Source organism: Alnus glutinosa, chromosome 1 (assembly GCF_958979055.1).
Source record: "Alnus glutinosa chromosome 1, dhAlnGlut1.1, whole genome shotgun sequence".
NCBI lineage: Eukaryota > Viridiplantae > Streptophyta > Magnoliopsida > Fagales > Betulaceae > Alnus > Alnus glutinosa.
Window position 1 is genome coordinate 33,217,815 of NC_084886.1, and position 23,338 is coordinate 33,241,152.

The 23,338-nt window shown below is 39.1% G+C and overlaps 1 protein-coding gene across 7 annotated transcripts in view; it reads left to right on the forward strand.

The window, feature by feature from the left end:
* Positions 1-20,115: 20,115 nt before the first annotated feature.
* Positions 20,116-23,338, forward strand: part of LOC133878729 (eIF-2-alpha kinase GCN2) — a 70,541-nt gene continuing 67,318 nt past the window's right edge. For 5 of the 7 annotated variants that reach the window (XM_062317304.1, XM_062317298.1, XM_062317299.1 and 2 more), the window contains exon 1: positions 20,116-20,662. In XM_062317304.1, coding sequence (XP_062173288.1) covers positions 20,520-20,662 — 143 coding nt within the window. In that variant the 5' untranslated portion in view covers positions 20,116-20,519. The remainder of the gene's footprint in view (positions 20,663-23,338) is intronic. The other 2 variants (XM_062317296.1, XM_062317297.1) reach the window with 2 other exon arrangements.

Consider the following 23,338-nt stretch of genomic DNA (forward strand, 5'->3'; position numbering starts at 1 on the left):
AAAATGAATATCACATTATCATGTTATCAAAAATCGATCAACTCATAGATGGAAAATTGAGACAACACATGTTCAAAAGTGTAAGGTGTGAATAACATAGAGTCATGGGGTTTCGATTTTCCTCAAAGCACATATATCCAAAAATTCGCAGGACTTCCGTCAAATAACCAAGGCTTATCTTACATTCATTATTATTTATTATTATTTTGTGTCGGCTGTGCAATGTTTGACTCCATTAAGCTTTTCTAATTGACCCATGTAACGAGTGTTGGGCTAGTGACTCCTAAACCAAATGGTTTTAGGGCACTAGATGTAAAAACATCCCTAAGGGCTTAATTACTCAAGTCAAAAAGGCTACGAAGTTAAACTAACCAAACAATCATCCAAACTGAAATTCTCATCTTTTTACGCGAACACCTAATGCTTAATGAGGCAAGACACATAAATTTTAATTCAAATCTCATACCCCACAGAAACAATGCTAATGTGCTTGTGCTAAATAATTTAAACATGTAAATCTCTCTAATCCAAAGATGAGTCAAAAGATCTCAGATTTTAATGATATGCAAAATTCAACATGTTAAACAAACCAATGAGATGCAAACCATAGTAAGATGTAACCATGCTCAACTATTAATAAGGCATTTTTTTTTAATTTTTTTTTGAATGAGTATTAACAAGGCAACAAAGCAAGAATTAAATGAAAACAGACAGAAGTGTCTACCCCACCCCCAAACTAGAAGGACACATTGTCCCCAATGTGGCTAGAGATAAAATACCGAAGTGGTGATGCAAGTTGGGCACACTGCAAGAGAAGCGCTCCCCCAAACTTGAACGGCAGACACTGTCCTGAAAATCACAACTAAAGAAAGAAAATCAAACGATAGGGAAAAAATGATGAGGGTTGCCTCCCACAAGCGCTAAGTTTTCAGTCTTCAGCCAAACTTTCCATCTTGACGGCAATCACTCCGAGTAACTCGGGTCCTCTAAAAGGGTCGTCTCAACCTCCGAGCTCTGTAACTCCAAAAATGGCTTCAGTCGTTGCCCGTTCACCTTGAACGTGCTGCCATTTTTTGGATCCTCAATCTCAATAGCCCCATAAAAAAACATTGATCGAACTATGAACGGGCCTTTCCATCGAGATCGGAGTTTCCCTGGGAACAGATGCAGACGTGAATTGTAAAGAAAGACTTTCTGACCGGGCTCAAAAGATCGTCTCAATATGTTCTGGTCGTGAGCCTTCTTCATCCGTGCTTTGTACATCCTAGCACAGTCATAGGCATCGTTCCTCAGCTCTTCCAATTCATTGAGTTGGAGCTTCCTCTGTGAGCCAGCCTTTGTGAGATCGAAATTCAGCTGCTTAATGGCCCAGTAGGCTCTGTGCTCCAACTCCACAGGCAGATGGCATGCTTTCCCGTACACGATACGGTAAGGTGACATGCCAATCGGTGTCTTGAACGCTGTCCGGTATGCCCATAATGCATCGTTCAACCGAAGAGACCAATCTTTCCTTGACGGGTTCACCGTCTTCTCCAAAATCCTCTTGATCTCTCTGTTTGAAACCTCCACTTGTCCACTCGTCTAAGGGTGATAGGGAGTGGCAACCTTGTGCGTGATGCAATATTTCTTCATCAGCTGCTCGAAGACCAGGTTGTAGAAGTGCTTTCCACCATCACTAACAATTGCTCGAGGAGTACCAAAACGAGCAAATATAGTGTCCTTTAAAAACTAGACCACAAATCTGTGGTCGTTGGTCTTGCAGGCAACCGCCTCTACCCATTTGGACACGTAGTCCACTGCAACTAGAATGTACAGATAGCCGAAGGAGTTTGGGAAAGGTCCCATGAAATCAATGCCCCATACATCGAAAATCTCAACAATAAGAATCGGGTTGAGGGGCATCATATTTCGACGTGAAATACTCCCTAGCTTCTGACAGCGCTCACATGAAACACAATAAGTGTGAGCGTCTTGAAAGATGGTGGGCCAGTAAAAACCGCACTGTAAAATCTTTGCAGCGGTCTTCTTTGCACTGAAGTGGCCTCCACAGGCATGATCATGACAGAAGGAGATGACACTGGATTGGTCAGGCTCGGGAATGCATCTCCTAATGATCTGATCGGGACAATACTTGAACAAGTAAGGATCGTCCCAAAAAAAATTCTTCACCATGGACATAAATTTGGACTTATCTTGCCGTCCCCAATGCAAAGGCATTTGACCGGTGACAAGATAGTTCACTATGTCAGCAAACCATGGTGAGTGAGCATGAGCAATATGCATCAACTACTCATCAGGGAAGGTCTCAGAAATGGGGGCAACTTCTTCCGTGAAGTCTACGGTAATCCTCGAGAGATGATCAGCCACCACGTTTTCGGAGCCCTTCTTGTCCCGAATTTCAATGTCGAACTCTTGTAAGAGCAAAATCCACCGGATGAGGCGAGATTTAGCATCCTTTTTGGAAAAAAGATACTTCAATGCCGCGTGATCCGAGTAGATGATGACTTTCGATCCTAGTAGGTAGGATCGAAACTTATCCAGAGCAAACACGACTGCCAGCAGCTCCTTCTCAGTGGTCGAATAATTCAGCTGGGCGTCGTTCAGAGTCCGACTTGCATAATAAATGACGTGGGGAAGTTTGTCAATGCGTTGCCCCAACACATCTCCAACGGCGTAATCGGACGCGTCACAAATGATCTCGAAAGGTGAACCCAGGTCGGGGGCCGAATGATGGGTGTGGACGTCAGAATTGCCTTCAAGGCCCCAAATGCCTTCTTGCAATCTTCATCAAAAATAAAAGGGGCCTCCGTCACCAACAGTTTGCACAAGGGCCGGGCGATCTTAATGAAATCCTGGATGAATAGCCGATAAAATCCTGCATGGCCCAAAAAAGAGCGAACCTCTTTCACCGTCCGTGGGGGAGGAAGATTGGCTATCAGATCTACCTTCGCCTTGTCTACTTCAATCCCCTGAAGAGAGATGACGTGCCCGAGCACAATTCCTTGTTGTACCATAAAATGGCACTTCTCCCAATTGAGTACCAGGTTCTTCTCTTTACACCTCTCCAAAACTAATGTGAGGTGGTGCAAACAATCCTCAAAAGATGACCCGAAAACTGAGAAGTCGTCCATAAACACCTCCAAGAAACGCTCCACCATATCAGAAAAGATGCTGATCATGCACCGCTGAAAAGTAGCGGGTGCATTGCATAAGCCAAAGGGCATGCGTCGATAGGCGAACGTCCCGAATGGACAAGTGAAAGTCGTCTTCTCTTGGTCTTCAGGGTCCACAGGGACCTGGTTATATCCAGAATAACCATCCAAAAAATAGTAGTACTCGTGCCCGGCCAACCGCTCTACCATTTGATCAATGAACGGAAGAGGAAAGTGATCTTTCCTGGTGGCGGTGTTCAGCTTGCGGTAGTCGATGCAGACTCTCCATCCAGACTGTACTCGAGTTGGAACCAACTCGCCTTCCTTGTTCTGCACGACTGTAACTCCAGCTCGCTTGGGCACGACATGAATGGGGCTCACCCATTTGCTGTCAGAGATGGGGTAGATGATGCCAGCATCCAACAACTTGATTACTTCTCCTCTGACGACTTCTTGCATAGTTGGGTTGAGTCTTCTCTGTGGCTCCCTCGATGGTTTGGTGTCTTCCTCCAAGTGTATCCTATGCATCACCACCGAGGGGTTGATTCCCTTAATATCTTCAATGGTCCAGCCTATAGCTTCCTTATGCTTCCTCAAGACATCTAACAACCTCTCCTCCTGAGCAGTGTGAAGATCCGAAGCTATGATGACAGGCAAGGTCTCTGCTGGACCGAGGAACTTATACTTGAAATTGTCTAGTAGGGGCTTAAGTTCCTTCTTTGGAGGCTCAGGTACTGCTGCCTCCTCTTCCTTCTTGCTCTCCAGAGGAGCAAACTCCAAAACAGCATTTGCTTGCTCGAGCAATACATCCAAGTCCAGATCCTCTCCAAATTGAGCAAGGCATGCTTCCAGGGGGTCTTGTATGCTTGATTCTTCAATGCTTTCCTCCAGGATTTCCTCTATCAAGCAAACATTGTTGATCTCACCACACTCCCTCGGCTGTTTGCTGATGGTGAAAATGTTCACCTCTACCGTCATGTTGCCGAATGAGATCTTCATGACCCCCGTCCTACAGTTGATCAGGGTGTTAGCCGTAGCTAAGAATGGTTGCACTAGGATTACCGTTATCTGAACTCCAACGTTCTGTACCGGCTCGGTTTCAAGCACTATGAAGTCCACAGAGAAATAAAACTTATCCACCTTAATCAAAACATCTTCCACTATTCCCCGTGGTACCTTAACTGACCGGTCAGCCAATTGCAGTGTCATGGAGGTTGGCTTCAATTCTCCTAACCCCAATTGCAGGTAAACTGAATAGGGCAGGAGATTGACACTGGCTCCAAGATTTAGCAGTGCCTTCTCAATTTGGCTGATGCCTATCGTGCAGGAGATAGTAGGACATCCGGGGTCCTTATATTTGATAGGCAGCCTACATTGGAGGATTGAGCTGACTTGCTCGGTCAAACAAACTTTTCTCGGGACATTGTTTCTCCGCTTGATGGTGATTAAGTCCTTCAAGAACTTGGCGTAAGACGGCACTTGCTGGATGGCATCCAAGAACGGAATGTTGATTTGCACTTGTTTGAACACCTCCCGAATGTCCTTGAATGTTCCTCCTTTCTTGGGCGCGAGAAGTCTATCAGGGTAAGGCGCCTTAGGTATAAACGACCTAGGAGGAGTCTCTATGGTCGGAGCTAATGTAGATGGCTCGGCATCTCTCTTCTCTACGCTCCTGCTTCCTTGTTCTTCTTGTGCAGCAGGGTTCTCCTCTGAGTGAACCACTTGGTTGTCCACTTGTTTCCCTGATCTAAGTGTGACAACGGCTTGCACATGCTCCTGCTCATGCACTGCATTAGATGAACTTCCCTCATGGAACTGCAATTTTGGATTCGGCACAGACTGACTAGGGAGCTTTCCCTTCTCTCTCTCCCCCAGGTGACTAGCAATTTGCCCGATCTGGGTCTCCATCTTGGCAATAGCTTGAGTGTTCACCATGGTAGCATTCTTCACGTCATTGATGGATTGGCCTGTAATCTGGATGAAAGCCTTAAGAGTGTCTACCAAAGAAGATTGTGAAGAAGAGGCAGGGGCTTGAGTAGGGGCTTGGTATGCTGGTGCTGGCTGGGATGGACGGCTTTGATGGTGAACCGGCTGATGAAATCCAGGGGGTATTGAGTATGGGGTTGGTGAGGAACTCCCCCTTGAGCCATAGGCTGGTTCTGCTTCCAAGAAAAGTTAGGGTGGTTCTGCCACCCTGGATTGTATGATTCGGAGAAAGGTCCACTGGCTTGCTTTCGATAATCGTTGAAAGCGTTCACTTGCTCCATTGGTGACTCGACAAAAGCCGTCAATGATGGGCAAGTCTGTGCCAAGTGCAAGGGACTAGAACAGATGGAACAGCAGTCAACATGGAATGGGTTGGCAGCATTCATGGATTTGCTAACAACTAGGGCTTCGACCTTTTTGGTATGGGCATCTATCTTCATTTTTAATTATATATCCTCCTTAACCTCATAGATGCCTCCCTTCTTCTGAATGCGAGCAGCTTTATCTCGACAGCTTGAAAAATCCCACTGTTGGGAATTGTCGGATAACTGATCTAAGGTCCTATACGCCTCCTCTCCCGTCAAACTCAGAAATGCGCCTCCATTCATCAACTCGATCATGCTACGATTGGATTGAGTTAATCCTTGATTGAAAAATTGCACCAGTCTCCATTTCTCGTATCCATGTGGAGGGCACTTAATCAGCATATCTTGAAATCTCTCCCAACTCTCAGAAAATTTCTCATCTTCCTCTTGAGTAAATGAGCTTATCTCCTTCCTACACTCATTGACTTTGGACATGAGGAAGAATTTGTTGTAAAACTTATTTAACAAGTTCTCCCAAGAAGTGATGGAACCAGGCATGTTTGAATCCAACCATGCTTTGGCCCTATCATGGAGTGAGAAAGGAAATAGCCTAAGATGCACAGACTCTTCAGAAAAATTTTGAAATTTGAAGGTGGCACAGATGTCCTTGAATTTCTTCACATGGCTACAAGGATTTTCGAGGTCCAAGCCATGGAATGCGGGTAGGAGTTGGATGACATGAGGCTTGAGGTCAAAGTGAGTGGCATTGGTTGGGGGTAACACGATACATGAAGGAGAATTTGTTGCAACAGGTGCAAACAAATCCCTAAGTGTCCTAGTATGATCAACGTTTTCTCCCCGATTCCTCTCATTCTCATTTGCATGCAAGTTATCTCCCATCTCAATAGAATTTCTAAGATTTCTCCTAAGAGTTCTTTCAATTTCGGGATCTAAAGATGTCAAGTCTAGGTTCAATGATCTTCTACCAGGAATACACAAAATGTTTAACCAAAAGACAAACAAACAAAAATAAAGAAAACAATTTGCTAATGGGGAACAAAGTTTTCCAAAGTACAATCTAGGCTAATTCCCAGGTAGGTGAGGGGGGTCACAACGGACACACTTAAATCCCATGACCAATCCTTGCCAGAATTCACCTTGTCATTGCCCTTAGATCGCCAAGTAGACCCTTACAAGCAAAATATTCTCTCTTTTTTTTTGTTTTGTTTTTTTTTTTTGTTTTTTTTTTTTTTTTTTTTTTTTTTTTTATCAAAGAAAAATAACACAACTAAGATAAAATGTAAAGACTAACACAAATGCATATAATTTACACAAAGATATCAGCAAAAGTAAAAATAAGAATACTTACAAGTTGGGACCAAAAAGAATTTTTGGTAAAAATTTCTGCTACTGATCTTATCTAGGAGCTGCCTTCTGAGTTGAGGTCGATCGATCGAATGTAATGGTCGATCGATCGACTTTCGATCGATCGAAATTTTATTCGATCGATCGAATATTCGAAATTTGCAGGGCCAGGAATAGAAACAGAAATAGAACAGAAAATCTCTCCCTTTTTTTTTTTGTTAGAACAAAATAAAGCAAATTGAGGATAATATAAAACACAAACTAAACAGAATTTAAACTAAGTTATAATGAACTAAAAGGAAATTAAACAAACAGCAAAATACTATTAAACAGAAACAAATTAAGAACAAAAAATGAACAAAATGGACTAAAAGAAGTACTGGAACAGAGATACTCACCTAGTTCCGAGCTGCTGCTGTGCAGAAAGTTCACTCAATCGAAGTATATTTCGATCGATCGAATATATTGTCGATCGATCGTCTTTATATAGTGCAGATGCTAATTCGACCGATCAAAAGTCGATCGATCGAATTTATTTTCGATCGATCGATCGAATTTATTTTCGATCGATCGATTCTTCAGGGCACCCAGTAAGTTGCAGAAGCTGCAAAACAGATCCGGGAAAAATAGAGACAGAACTTAGAATGCAGAACAGAAACTAAACAACAGTAAAATGAAACAAAAATCTATCTAATCTAGTAGAAAAACAAAATCAATCAAACAAAAACCAATTTTTGAACCGATTTCCCCGGCAACGGCGCCAAAAACTTGATGTGTTTTTTAAATAGTACTCGCAAGCGCACGAATCGTTTGCAATATAGTGTGTGCAAGTGCGAGGTCGAATCCACAGGGAAATGGTCAAATATTGGTGTCTTGTTTAATCAACCTAATTTTAACTTAGTTCCAAAGGTTTGAGAATTGATTCAAGAACAAAAGACTAAATAAAAGAGATGGAATGAAGTATGCAAATTAAAAGGAACTAAGGCTAAGGAATCCACCAAACCAAATCCAACAACTCACACTTTTGGTTTCCACTTGAACACCCAAAGAACATTAAGCATAGGGTGTCATAAACCCGAGAACCATTAAATGAATCCAACACATAGACAAATCACAAAGAGTACCAATTGAAATCAAAACATCCAATGTATCATTCAATCACAATGGATATCATCATTCAAACCGATAAAACAATGTATTCATCGGTTGAAACACATAAAATGTCCTCTTTTCACCACTAACCACATTCATTGCAAAAGATAAAGCTTTAAATGAATGGAACTTGAACAACTAATATGATATATATCATTAAATGTGCAAGTGGTACAGCAAGATTGTGAGTGTCATCAATGGAAAGGTTTCATCCTCAACCCTAGTTGAGGTTACTAGCCTTCCATGACTAAGAACACCACAAAAAAATGATGAACAACCATGGAAATGAAAGAAAAGCTTTACAAAGAGAAAGTGTCTGAAAATAAAACTACTGAAATACACTACAAGATGCACGAAATTAAACCTATCTACTGTTTTTCTGCTCTATTCTACTCTCTAACAAGGAGGTATGGCTATGGCTTTTATACAAGAAAGCTAGGGCTAGAAATCCATGTACAATGACTCATCTACCCTCCTCTAGGGTTCTTCTGCTGCTAGAGACAACCAAGAACACGAAACCAACGTGTTCTGCTGCGAAAATCAGAGGGAGGACTGCTTTTTGGCTTCTGATTGGGTGTTCTGGCGCTCTGCAAAGGCAGTTTCTGGGAAATTTCGATCGATCGACTTTTATTTAGATCGATCGACTTCGGTCAAAGTTTCGATCGATCGAATTTTAAGTTCGATCGATCGACTTTTCAGGACCTCCGAATTTCCAGTCATTTCCTTATGAAATTTGCCATTCCTCTCTTATTGTCCTACAGAAACAGAAAACACAAAAACTAACCAAAACATTAGAAAATAACAAGGCTAAAGGTTTAACTAGTGCAAATCAAGGGGTCCAAATACACAATATTTGGCACTCATCATGACCCATATGTTGTCAATCTAAGAGCCCAACAGACAAGACCGGACTCGGGCATATAGCTCCTCCCTCTGACATCCTCTCTACTTCTAGGACTGTCTTTGTCAAGCCCACAGTCCCTGAGCCTCCACTCACAGTCGTGGACAAAGGGAAGGACATAATCAGTGGAGATATTCCGGTCACTCAGAAACTTCCCACTGTTAGACGACCTCCCATATGCCATCACTGCGGCCTAAGCGGGCATGTCCGACCCCAGTGTTCCCTTTTCAAGGCTCAAAGATCGAAGGTAAAAAAAAGATGTGCCTAGACAAGCAAATTTCAGCACAAGACCTCTGGCCCAGCAGAAGGCTCCAAGGCATCAGGCCCCACGGTGCCAAGCTCCCCAGCATCAGCAGCCTCAGCAAAGATTTGTTCTGGCCAATTAGAATGGCAAACCCAAGGCTAATAAATCAAAGCACTTCATGAAAAAATCGCAAAAGATGGAGGATGATCAATTCTATAGGGAGCTGCCTATTTGGATGCAGAGCTTGATACAGTGGATGGATTATCATATGAAGTCTTGTCAACAACCACCTAAAGGAAGGCAGGCTTGGGTCAGAAAGGAGGAAGACATTCACCCCTTAAGGGGGTATGGACTTACCTAGTTGGTGAAAGTACACATGCCTAGGATTTGGTTCCTAATCCTAGAGCATCAGGTTTGAGTGCATTGCATGAGTTTCTACTTGTTATATCTCTGTTTGCCTTGCAATTTTGGAACCACTGTTATTTGCCCCTTATTTCTCTTATTGCTCTTAAGAGAACTTTGCAGGTACTATTTGGGGAAGACAGAAAAAGCATGTCGGGTGGCTGTTTTTCTGTATTGGCAATTTTGATCCTTCACAGGTTTGATCTTGCCTTACATGCTAGTCTTATGTTGTGGTATGACCAGAATGTATACCTTGCCACACAACTTGACACTTTTTCCATTCCCAATCCATAGAATCAATGCTCCCCAACATGTCTGGAAATCCACGCTTTTCACCTTCTGCTAACAATCTAGCGGTGTCTTAATTGTTGGGTGACCTTAAATATTCTTCTAAAAAAATTGAAATCATTGCCTTAACAAATCTTTTTAGACTCTCTATTGTGGTGGGTTCTCCAATTTTGAAGTATTCGTCCAAAAAATCAATGCTAACACCGTATGCAAACATCCTAAGTGTCATAGTAATCTTCTGAAGGGAGGAAAAACCAAGTCTTTTGGAACCATCTCTTCGTTGGACAAAATAAATATCGTGAGCTTCAACCGCATTTTGAATACGGTAAAAAAGAAGACGACTCATCCGAAACCTCCTTCGAAAATATTTGTGAGGATATAGTGGTCATTCAGCAAAACAGTCACGAAAAAGATCTTTCTCGGCTTGCAAGCGATCACGCCTGATGAATGTGCAACGTCGTTTAGAAGGACCATGTAATGTTGATATTTCTTCTTCCATAGCAAGTTATGCAATTATCTCTAGCTCTTCATCGGAGTCTGATTCGATAAGAAGCATTTTTTGAAAAGAGAGTGAGCCATAGAAAGAAAACAAAGATCGAAAGTGAAAGATGTATAATTTCCGAATATGTTATTGAACAGACATTTGTGCACCATAAATAAAGCATTCAAATGAATTAATTATCTTTTGCCCGTTGTTGAACAAACCATGACGTGCTCTAAAATGACTTCAATTGAATGCAGAATTAATTATCTCTTTCTCGTTGTTGAACAAACCAGGAAAAAACATTCGATTGACTTCAATTGAATACTTTTCAAATCTGTAAGTTGCAGATGGCATTGGAACATGGGCACTGGAACATTGTCATTAATTCTCAAGATAGCATTGGAGGCTTTTCAAATCTGTAAGTTGCAGATGGCGTTGGAACGTGGGCATTGGAACATTGTCATTAATTCTGAAGATGGCATTGGAGCTAGGGCTGTAAGCGAGCCGACTAGGCTCGAGGTCCCGCTCGGTACCCGTCTGGTTTAGCCCGATCCGAGCTCGAGCTCGGCACTGTTGAAACCCGCTTGATTAATTAGTGATACCTACCCGACTCGCCCGACATAACTCGACGGGGGCTAGTGAGCTCGACCCGTTCAGAGACCGAACCGCCCGGCTTGTATGAGGCCTCGAGAGCTCGGCTCGTTTTAGACCCGATCGGACTGACTCGCCCGCTTGGCTCGTTTATGGCTTGAAATTTTCGACTTGAGTATCGCTTGCCCGACTCGTTTAGGGCTCGAAATTTCAAAAATTCGAATCAACAATTTGGATATAAAAATTTATTAATTATATGATATATCTTATATAGATCATATCCTTTGATCATTATTAGATTCATATGAATACAACTATAAGTTTATAATTATATAACTATATAAGCATATGATCCGTTCAATATAATTATATACATATTATTACTAGATAAATTTATGTGATTCCAATTTAAGTTAATAGTATAAATGTATAATAGACTTAATAGTATTATAAATTATAATTAACAATGTGTAATGTGTTTGTTTATAATTACAAATTAAATAATATCATAGATTCATAATTAAATTAACTTATATACTAATACATTAATACTATTATACTAAGTTACTAACATTAGGTAGTAGCCAATAGGTATAACTACATCTACATTAAAACCCTAATCCTATAGATTTTAGTATTTAATTAACAAGGAATAAGTAAAAAGTAATAACTATATGGTCTATATGGTCTATACCAAAAAAAAAAACTACATCATAGATTTAAATAAATGTACAATTGTATAAATGTATAATGTAGATAATATGGTATATCGGTATTTAAAAAAATTAGTTAACAAAAAAAATACACGTATAACTCATAAATTATAACTTATCTTATGAAAATGAATTTTATTTTTTTAATATTATTAACTCATTAGACTAGCCTTTGTTAAGCACTTAAGTTGTTTCTTCTTTTGTTTTTACTTTTATTAATTTTAATAACAAATAATTTATTAGACATTTAGACAATATATATATATATATATATCTTAGACAAATTAGACTAGTCTCCTTAAATTAACTTATATATTAATACTACATCATATGTAGACTTGTACGTAGTAATGTACATAACATGGTATTTTAACAAAATTTATTAACAAAAAAAATACACTTATAAGTTATAACTTATCTCATGAAAATGAATTTTTTTTTTAATATTATTAATTTATTAGAAATTTAGACTAGTCTTTTTTAAGTTTTTTTTAAAAAAAAAAAAAAAAAATTAATTTTGGAAGACTTAGTTACAAAATCGAAGAGAATTTTTTTTTTTTTTTTTAAAAAAAAAAAAACGAGGAGAGGAAGAGTCTAGAACCCCAAAAAATGGAGAGGGAAATTTTTTTTTTCCCCAAAATCGAGTCGGCCAGCATGTTTCTCGAGAATTCAAAATGCAATGTTCGTAGCCGTCCGATTAAAAGTGGAATAAATTATAACCGTTGGATTTGAAGATGGATGACAGCTAGTGCGCATGACTGAGGTGGTCCTAATTCAGTGTTTCGCATGTCCACATGAGCTGGGTTCTTAACCGACCATATTTGAGATTCAAAAAAATAATAATCGTAATCAACGGTCATAATGATTTTCGATGAAGAGATGGCATCGGTTCTAGCCATACCGCACCGTTGCGTACGCAGGGGATCATTTTTTTTTTTAACCTAGGGTTCGTCTCTGAAAAGCCTCTTGCTGACAGCCCCATTAAATTTTCTGCTCAATTTAGATCACCAAGGCTTGATCTAAGCCGTTCAAATGAATTGGTTTTACCCAAAAATCAATCCAACGGTGAAAAATGGAGAAAACGCCTTAAATGGGTATCAAAAAACCCTACCGTCACTCGATTCAATCGGCAAGCATTAATGGCAGATCAGAAGAAAATTGAATGCTCTCATTCAATTTTCTCAACGACCCTTTCATTATGTTTCTCTATCCGCCGTTGATGAACGATCAAGGAGAAAATCCAATGGCAAATCTGCCGTTCCAGTTTTCCATTTCGTTCCATTTCATTTTTGTTCTTCAATATCCTCGAGTTCAAACTAGAAAAGGGTACAAGGCGATGGTCCATCTGCCATCCCATCCCATCCTCTCGATCCCGATCACTCCAAAGGCTAACAAGCCTCACCTCTCGCAGCCAGAATCCCTAATTGATCTTATGGATGTGCTACCACTACTAGACTCTCTGCCTTTGTGTGTTTTATTTTATTTTTTGTTGTTTTTTATTTCTCTAATCCACCCATTTGATATATCTGTTTTTTGTGTCTTCATTTGGTTGTTCCTTCTTGCACCCTGGGTTTGTGTTTTGAGTTTGGACTCTTTCGAGTACTTGAAGGCTAAATCCGACTACATCTACGTTTACAAGTATATATCTTGGCCCTCTTGGGTATGTAATCCTGGTTTCAATGGAGTTTCTTTTTTACATTTTATTTTTTAGTTTTATTTACTTATCAAAACATTAGTTAATGTTTGGATTTGTTTCACATATCTTTGGCTTGTTTATTATTGTGTTTTGTAGCCGTGTTAGGGTTTGTTTTTGTAGGCTTGTTATAGTCGTGCCATGTTTAGTTGTTAGTTAACAAAACATAATCTGCCATGTTCTTTCTTTTATCTATTATGCTTTGCTTTGTTGTATTATATAATCTTCCATGCCATTTGAGGTTAGACTAGTTAGTTAACAGCCCTAGAATCTGCAATTCTCTTTGATAGTCCACATTCTATAATCTGTAATCTGTTATGCTGGCCTTTGTTTGAGTAACTAAGTTGTTTTAAAAATTATGCTCTATAATCTGTTATGCTCTGCTTTGTTAGAAATCTATAATCTATTATGATGGATTGCTGGGATTCGTATAACTGAGTTGTTTAAAACAATATGCTTTGCTTTGTTAGAAATCTGTAATTTGTAAAACAATATGCTTTGCTCTGTTAAAAACAATATGCTATGCTTTGCTCTGTTATAACCTTAAAACACTAAATACTTAAACCATAGAACTCTCATACTTCATAATCTTAAACACTAAACCCTAAATCACAAGCATAAGATGATTATCTCTAAAACTTAATCCCTAAAACTCTGAAACCCTAAATCCATAATCTCTAAAACTTAATCCCTAAAACTCTGAAACCCTAAATCCCTAATCTCTAAAACTTAATCCCTAAAATTCTGAAACCCTAAATTCATAATCTCTAAAACTTAATCCCTAAAACTCTGAAACCCTAAATCCCTAATCTCTAAAATTTAATCCCTAAAACTCTGAAACCCTAAATCCATAATCTCTAAAACTTAATCCCTAAAACTCTTGAAACCCTAAATCCCTAATCTCTAAAACTTAATCCCTAAAACTCTGAAACCATAAATCCTTAATCTCTAAAACTTAATCCCTAAAACTCTAAAACCATAAATCCCCTAATCCCTAAAACTTAATCCCTAAAACTCTAAAACCATAAATCCCTGATCCCTAGAACTCTAAAACCCTAAATGGCTAAATCCCCAATCCTTAAAACTTTAAAACCCTAAATCTGTAATCTATGTTAGAAATCTGAAATAACCTTTAGTTAATAGCCCTAGTTTTGTTTTAAAACAACACATAGAGGACAGAAGGCAGCCTATGGAAGTCAATGAAGTTGTATTAGTAAATGAAGTAGACTTAAGTGATGATACAACTACTCATTCCATTACCACTGGAGTTGGTGACAGTGGAAATGCACCAGACCAACCAGTAACTATTGATACTCCTCAATTGGATCCCCAAACTATATGTATTCCTAGTCCTACTAATTCTCAGCCTATGGGTAGTGCTCCTACTCCTGTTGAGATTAGTACCGGTACTAGTAGTAGTGCAAATGAAAGGAAACAGAGGCAAAAGACTTCTAAAGTTTGGGATGACTTCTCCCAAATTGAAGTGTTAGGTGTAAAAAAATTTGTGTAATTGGTGTAAAAGGTTGTTTGCTGTTTCCAAATCTAGTTCTACCTCAACACTTGGTAGGCATTTGGCAGCATGTGTGAAGTATGTGGCGTCCAATAGTAAGCAAAAGATTCTGACCTATGATCACAGTCAGCTAGGTGGGGGGGGCTACGTTGACAAATTTTTCTTGGAGTGAGAAGAAAATTAGGGAACTTGCATCCCACATGGTGTTGTTCCATGAGTACCCTTTTAACATGATGGAACATGATCTTTTTAACAAGTTTATGAAGGCATGCACGCCCCATTGGAAAAAGATTAGTCGTGCAACTGTGAAAAGTGATTGCATGTCTACATACCTTAGTGAGAAGAAAAAGATTAAAGCAATGCTTGGTGGGGTTGAGAAGGTAAACATAACAACTGATATGTGGACATCTTCGCAAAGGGTGTCATATATGGTTGTTACTTGCCATTATGTAGATTCGGATTGGTTCCTCCAAAAGAGAATTTTAAACTTTTTTAACGTACCTCCTCCTCATAGTGGTGTTGTCATTGCTGATGCCTTTAGGAAGTGTTTTATAGAATGGGGCATTGAAGATAAGGTATCAACAATAACAGTTGATAATGCAAGAGCAAATTATTCTGCCATCAGAATCATTAAAGATGATTTTGAGTTGAGGAATGAGTTGGTTGTTGGGGGTCGGCTATTCCATGTGCGATGTTGTGCGCATGTGACAAATTTGTTGGTGCAAGCAGGGCTTTCTGAAATTGGAGACATTGTTGATTCTGTTAGACAGGGAATAAAGTATGTGGTTGCTTCGGAGGGAAGGTTGAAAGAGTCTAGTGGAATAGCTCAACGTTTGCATTTGCCATCTAAGAAACTGGTTTTAGACGTACCCACATGTTGGAACAGCACCTACTTGATGCTGGCCACTGCAGTAGAGTTCAAAGAAGTGTTCCCAAGATATCACCAGGTTGATCAAGCATTTCAGTGGGTTTTGAGTTCGGAACAGTGGGAGAAGGTGGAGAATGTAAACCAGGTTTTGTCGGTTTTTAATGAAGTTACAAACATGGTATCGGGAAGTGATTATCCTACCTCAAATCTGTTTCTACTTGAGGTATGGAGAATGAAGGAAATTCTGTAGTTGAAATGTGTTGATAGGCATGACTACATTAGATCAATGGCAGGAAAAATGACTCAGAAATTTGAGAAGTATTGGGAGGAATGCAATTTGTTGATGTCCATAGTCGCTGTCTTGGATCCGAGATACAGGATGAAGTTGATCAATTTCTGTTTTCCTCTTATTTACCCTGATTTTGAGTATCCCCAGCATATACAGAATGTGCTGGTCGTTCTGCATGAGTTGTTTGAAGTGTACGTCACTGCCTATAATTCTGCTGTTTTGAAACACAGTGCTGCTGAGCAGGCTGCAGTTGTTTCACAAAGTGTTTCTATACCATGTGTCAGTAGAGTTTCCACAGCTCGATCAATGTATCGGGATCATGTTAGAACTACTGATGTCATTCGGCCTCTTAAATCAGATTTAGATATCTATCTTGAAGAGGATGTGTACGTAGGCGATAAGGATGACAATGGTGAAGATATTGATAACGAATTCGATGCTTTGGGATGGTGGAAGCTCAATGCCTTGAAGTAACGAATTTTGTCTAAGATGGCAAAGGACATTCTAGCCATACCCATCACCATAGTTGCTTCTGAATCTTCATTCAGTGCAGGTGGTAGGGTAATTGATCCACACCGAGCATCCTTGAAAATTGAAACCGTTCAAATGCTATTGTGTGGATCCGATTGGGTGAGAGCACTCCATGGTCTCAAGAAAAAAACTTCTGAAACTGTAAGTGGCATTTTAAGCACATAATTTGCATGAAATTACATGTGTTTATCACTGATTATTGTTTAGGTATGAACTAACTTTATTACCCGTCTTTGTGCTTCTTTTTGTAGAAACTGATTGAAGTTGAATTGCCACCATCTTCTTGGATTTGATTCAGATATTCGGAGGTTATTAACTTTATATATGTTTATTTTTTGTTAAGTATGTAATATGAATTGTTGGCCATATATCTGTTTAAACTTGAATTGTTGGAAACTTGAACTACTTCCTGTTGGACAATCTGTTTAACCTAAGCTAATATACCCTTTGTCCCTTTTTGCTGGAAAAGTTGGCATGACTCAAGTCATGAGGTATGTCTTAACTCTTAATTGATATAATGATATGTATAGTCTGTCTAGACAAATCTTAAATGATAAATCTCCCTTGACATGTTTATCAAGGTAAACAAAACTTTAGTTAAATATGCAAGGGAGTAAAAATTGTTAACAATTCTTTTTGTCTTAGTGCAGTGTGGTCTTGTAAGCAGTAGCATTTGGCAAGTCACACGTGGCATTGTGAATTTGATCTCTTTGTATTTTGGCCATTTGGGTGAAGTGGTGAACATCACTCTTTGTTTGAGTAATTGAGTTCTTTAAAAAATTATGATATGCTTTTCTTTGGTTTTTAATTAAGCTTTTCTTTGGTTTCTAAAGTTTTCTTTCATCTGTCATATCCCTTATTCTGCCATGTTTATTTTTTAGTTAATAAAACACAATCTGCCATGTTATTTGTTATGCTTTGCTTAGTTAGAAATCTGTAATCTATGATGCTCCATATTCTGCCATGTTTATTTTTTAGTTAATAGAACAATCTGCCATGTTCTTTGTGATGCTTTGCTTAGTTAGAAATCTGTAATCTATAATGCTCCATATTCTGCCATGTTTATTTTTTAGTTAATAAAACACAATCTGCCATGTTCTTTGTTATGCTTTGCTTAGTTAAAAATCTGTAATCTATGATGCTTTGCTTGAGGTTAGATTGTTTAGTTAACAACCCTAGAATCTGGAATTCTCTTTGATAGTATTATTCCAGATTCTATGAATCTATATCTTAATTCTTAAACACTAAACCCTAACAGATTCTCATTTTCCTATAATCTTGAACTGTTACTTATAATTCTAAAGCCCTAAAACCTTAAAAACCTAAATACTTGAGCCATAGACCTTTGGTGATGGGATTTGTATGCCAAGAGATTCCCATTTGCCTCTTATGCGCGTATTCAAGAGAATCACAAACATAGGAGGCAAGTGGGAATCTTTTGTATCCAAGTCACATTACCAAGTGTCCAAAGATATGCACTAATGATAAGATTGAAATGTGGGAATCTGAAATCTGTTATGCAATTTATTTTATCCCAAGAATGTCTTAGTGCAGTGTGGTTTTGTGGCATTTGGCAGTGGCAATTCAGATTGTTTTTAACTTTTCATTTTTTAATTGTTAATATGTCTTAATTTAAGTTGTCTTTTAGTCTTTCACTCATCTTTCATGTAAACCTGATCTCTTTGTATTTTGTACCCTTTATGTTGGAGAAGTTGCAGTTGGTATGTATAGTCCGTCTAGACAAATCTTAAATGATAAATCTCCCTTGACATGTTTATCAAGGTAAACAAAACTTTGATTAAATATGCAAGGGAGTAAAAATAGTTTAACAATTTTTTTTTGTCTTACTTCTGTGTGATCCTGTGACATTTGGCAAGTGGCAACTCAGATTGGTTTCAACATTTTGCAGGCTGCAGTTGTGCTGTAATTTCAGTTGTCTTGCAGAGTTGTAGACTTGTAATCTTTTTAATTTTAATCTCTTTGTATTTGGGTAAAATTTGATATCTTTCAGAGTCTCAGACTATGTAAATTTAATCTTTTTGTAGTTTGTATGTTGTAATTTGTAAACTTGTACTTTAAGTTGTAGGTAGATACAACTTGTTTCATTTTTTGATTCATAGCTTATTAACTTTAGCCTTTAGATGAATCTTTATTCAAGTTTGTAAATTGCAGACTTCAAATTTCAATTTTTTTTTCTCCAATTATTATTGATCTAAACAAGCCCTAATTGGGCCGAGCCACCCAATTAGGGCTCGACAGGCCGAGCCCTGAACCTGAAGCTCGAGCTCGAGCTCGGATCGAACCTAGAAAACTTTTTGGGTTTGATTCGAGCTCGAGTCGAGTCGAGCACTCGGATCGACTCGTGAGGACTGCCTTAATAGTCCCGAGCTCAGTCCCGAGTTAAGGTCTTACCCCAACGAGTCGATCCCGGACAAAGGTCCTTAAGCCCGGCTCGAGCTCGGGATCGACTCGTTTAAATTTTCCTTAAAATGATCCGGTCCGGGATTGCCAAAGCTCGACTCGGACCGGCTTGTTTACAACCCTAATTGGAGCTATTCTCATTAATTCTCTAGATGGCGTTGGAACATTGTCATTGATTCTCAAGATACACGACATTCAAGCAAAGTAGATTTTTAAGATGTTTGAGATGTTGAAGTGGTTGATGTTTGATATTCAATTTTGGTTTCATGACAGTTGAAAGTGGTTGCTTTAAAAACAATAAAAAATAGTATTTATTTAAAGTAGATAATATTTAGAGAGTTTGATATTTGATGCTTTTAAAAAGTTGATAGCTAAACTAACAAAAATATATTTTTTAGCAAAAATTTGACTAAACTTTGAGGAGTTCACTAGGAATGCTCTTATTGGTAACGGGTTTTTATATATTTTCTTTTTTAGAAAAATGTTTGTTTATATCATTTTCCACATTCCCAAATACAATAGAAAACAAATGAGGATAACTTCATAAAATGGTATCGAATTATACGCCGTTTTGAAATAAGGGTACTGAATTAGCAAACGTCTCAAATTGGGGTATTCACGTTTCTAAACGTCTCACTTAACATTAGGATTTGCTGTTAAATCCTAATGGAGTATCCAAAATACCAATTTTCTTTTTAAGGAAAAAAATAAAAACAAATGCTAGAATTTAGGTGTTGGTCAGAATTTAAAGGAATTTGCAAAAATACTCATACTTGAATCTTTGAAATTTTTTATTATTTTTTTTAAAAATACAATGGTATTTTGAAAATTTTGGCAGGATTTAATAGCATATCCTAACGAAGTACCCTTAAGTGAGACGTTTAGAAACGTGGATATCCCAGTTTGAGACGTTTGCTAGTTTAGTACCCTTATCTCAAAACGATATATAATTCGATATCCTTTTGTGAATTAACATAAACAAATGATTTTTCTCTTAGAAAATATGAGCCTAAGTGAAATTTAAAACATGGATTTATTTAAAAATAAAATTATAAAAACTTTTACTTTAAAAAAGAAAATTATAAGAACTTTTTTGGTGGTCATTTCCAGCTGACAAAAATAGCCACTCAGGGGCATCGAGTAGAAGCTAGTGGTGTATAGTATATAATATATATATATCCATACACATGTAGTGATAATATAATAGACAGTAAGCATCATTCTGTTTGAATTCCGCGTTCAGCGCCACCATGTTTTAGACTTTCAATTCACCCTCCAAGAATACATTTTCACGCAATCTCTTAATACCAATTGCTATTCGTCTATTCATCCAGATACCTCTCAAACGGCACAGATCCTCAGAGGTCTCAGAACCTGCTTCCATTCCCAAAACCCTTTCGGTATTCAAACATTTGTGATTTTTCAAAATCCATCCGTTCCTATTAATATCTGTGATTTTCAAATATTTTTCATATGATCTTGGCCTTGATATCACCTTGAGCCTTTGAACTCTGCGACTAAATTGAGGCCTTGGTACTAGGTTTTAGGTGAAGAGGTGAATTGGGTTGGTTTCTATTTGAAGAAAGAGCAAAAGGGGTCGTTTGGAGTGGTGGTTTGGGTGAGAATGGGGCATAGCTCGAAGAAGAAGAAGCGAGGAGGAGGAGGAGGGAGTGGGAAGAGGAGCAAGGGCAGGACTCAATTGAAAGATCATGCGTCTCATGTTGGTGCTGAGGATAATGAGCTTCTCTCTGAGGAAATCACTGCCTTGTAAGTGATTCTTGGTCTCCAAGTGGTTTTCTTGCTTGGTGTTTTTGGTACTTGCTACTTGGGTTCATGTTCCATATCAGTAGCTTTGGTTGTTGACAAAGTTTTGAGAATGTTTTGGGTTTTGACTATTGAAATAAAACAAATAAAAAATAAAAAGAAAGTGTTGCACCTGCTGCTGCCGCCGCCGTGGGGGTGATCTGGCAGCCCTGGGAATGGCTGCCAGGCTGCCGGGCTGCCATATTTGTTGTGGCCACCGTGAGGCCGCCAGACGGGGCCAGCGGCCACAACACCATCTAACTTTTTTTAGTTTTAATAATTTGTTTTGAAAAGTGTGTTAGTGGTGGGCCAAATTTCATTTGGTTAATTGGTCTTTGAAAAGAGTTTTTGGGAGAAGTGAAAAAAGCTTTCTAAAACTTTAACAAACAGGCCATTTATTTTTAAACTTAGATGAGGATGATTTGGCTGGATTTGTGGAATGGAATCATAGTACCTTGATGTAATTTCTTATTTGTTGGGCTGAAAAGTTGGATATACTTTGGGAATTTGATTTAAGGTATGAAAAAATTTAATAGATGTTGATGGCCAGTAATTCTGCAATTTGGACAAACTCACACATGGGAGTAGGGGTGATTCGGGCTGTAAAATATGAATTTTTTGAAATATGGATCATGATCAAAGTATCAAGAACAGAAGCCAAAATTAAATTTCTAGGCCTAGGATTGTCACAAAATCGTTGTAAGGGATATTTCTAGATGGGGAAATATGATGGAAAGGAGAAGGAAAAGGAAGATAATCTGCAGGAACTTTACTGAAAATAAAGGAAGAGCTCTTAGAGAGGCCCAAACTCTCCAGGTAAGGGATACAATTCAATTGATGGAGTCCCACATAGGGCTTCACGTCCACACCAAGCTAACCCACCGTGGAGGTTGATGACACAAGTGAAGATCATGGAAACGTGGAGGACTCTAGACGTGGGTAGTTGGACAGCTGCAGTTCATGGCCACGTGAAGGACTATCTAGACATGAGTAGTGGTGTGATGCAGTTATTCATGGGTAGTTATTTAGTGCATGGGTAGTTTAATATGTTAGTGGGTAGTTTTATTCTCAGTAATGTAGCTCTAGTATAAGATGGGTTCTAGAATGTGGAGAAGAGATTATTGAATATTGTATTTACATTTGTCATTGTGGTTTATATCCAGCCCTAATTGGATTCATTTGTAGTCTCTCCTACTTGAAATGAGTCATTATCTATCTATTTCTATTCAATTAGTCGTGGGTTCCTATCAACTTGGTATCAGAGCCGTTCCACCATTTAGAGCATGGCTACCAACAACGATCGCATTGAGAAATTGGAATTAGAAATTCAGGAGCTGAAAGAAGTAATGCAGAAGATGAATATAGAATCACAGTCCAGCTTTGCGGAGCTTACGGAACTCTTCTTCAAGGGTTTTGAACATGGTTGGTATTGTACCACCATTCTGCCAAGGGCAACCACAAACTCCAGGCCTTAGGTTTAATTCTCACATAGCACCGTAAATAGGTCTCAAGGCATTTGTCGAGGGCCTTAGTTTGACCATCCGATTGCGGGTGGTACGCTGAACTAAAGGCAAGGGAAATTCCCTGTAGTTGGAAGAGTTCCTTCCAAAAAGAACTTATAAAGATGGGATCCCTGTTAGAGACTATAGTGGAAGGCATGTCGTGTAGTTTCAGAACATTGGTCATAAAAGCCCGGGCAACCTTAGAGGCAGAAAACGGGTGAGCCAATGGAATGAAATGGCCATACTTCGTGAGCCTGTCCACCACCACGAAGATGACTAAAAACCCGTGAGAAAGAGGGAGGCCTTCGATGAAGTCCATGGAGATGTCGGACCACACACGGTTAGGGATTGACAAGGGTTGCAGCAAACCCGGAGAAAGAACCGTCTCATGTTTGTTTTCCTGGCACACAGAACATTCCCTAACGAACTTCTTGATATCTTTGCGCATGCCCGGCCAATAGAAGTTAGCCTTGGCTTGTTGAATCGTTTTGTGGTAGCCGGAGTGGCCAACAGAAGGATTGGAATGAATAAATTCCAGAACCTGGTGCTGGAACGGAGAATGCTTCACAATCCATAAGCGATCCTTGCGAAAGAGCAAACCCTGCTGCAAGGAAAGACCCTTAGGACTAGGTGCAACCTGTTGAAGATTTTGAAGCAAGGCAACTGTTAGGGGGTCTGTTAGATATGAAGCCTTCAAGTTAGAGACCCAAGTTGGAGATGGAAAGGAGATTAGGGAAATGGAGGCCTCTTCATGGAAGAAAGTGGGATCCGACAATCGGGATAAAGCATCCGCGACCTTATTGTCGCTGCTATGTTTATATTCGATGACATAGTTGTAACCAAGGAGCTTGGACAACCAACGTTGCTGGGCAATGGTGCCCACTTTTTGCTCCAACAAAAATTTCAATGCTTGATGATCTGTCCGTACAGTGAAAGTTTGGCCAAACAAGTAAGGTTGCCAATGTTGGATTGCGGTCACCAAAGAGAGGAGCTCCTTTTCGTAAGTAGAAAGGAGAAGAGCACATCCATTCAAGGCCTTGCTAAGGAAAGCAATGGGTTGCCCGGTTTGCATCAAGACCGCATCGAGGCCGGAGCCACTAGCATCGCATTTGATCACAAAAGTCTTGGTAAAATCAGG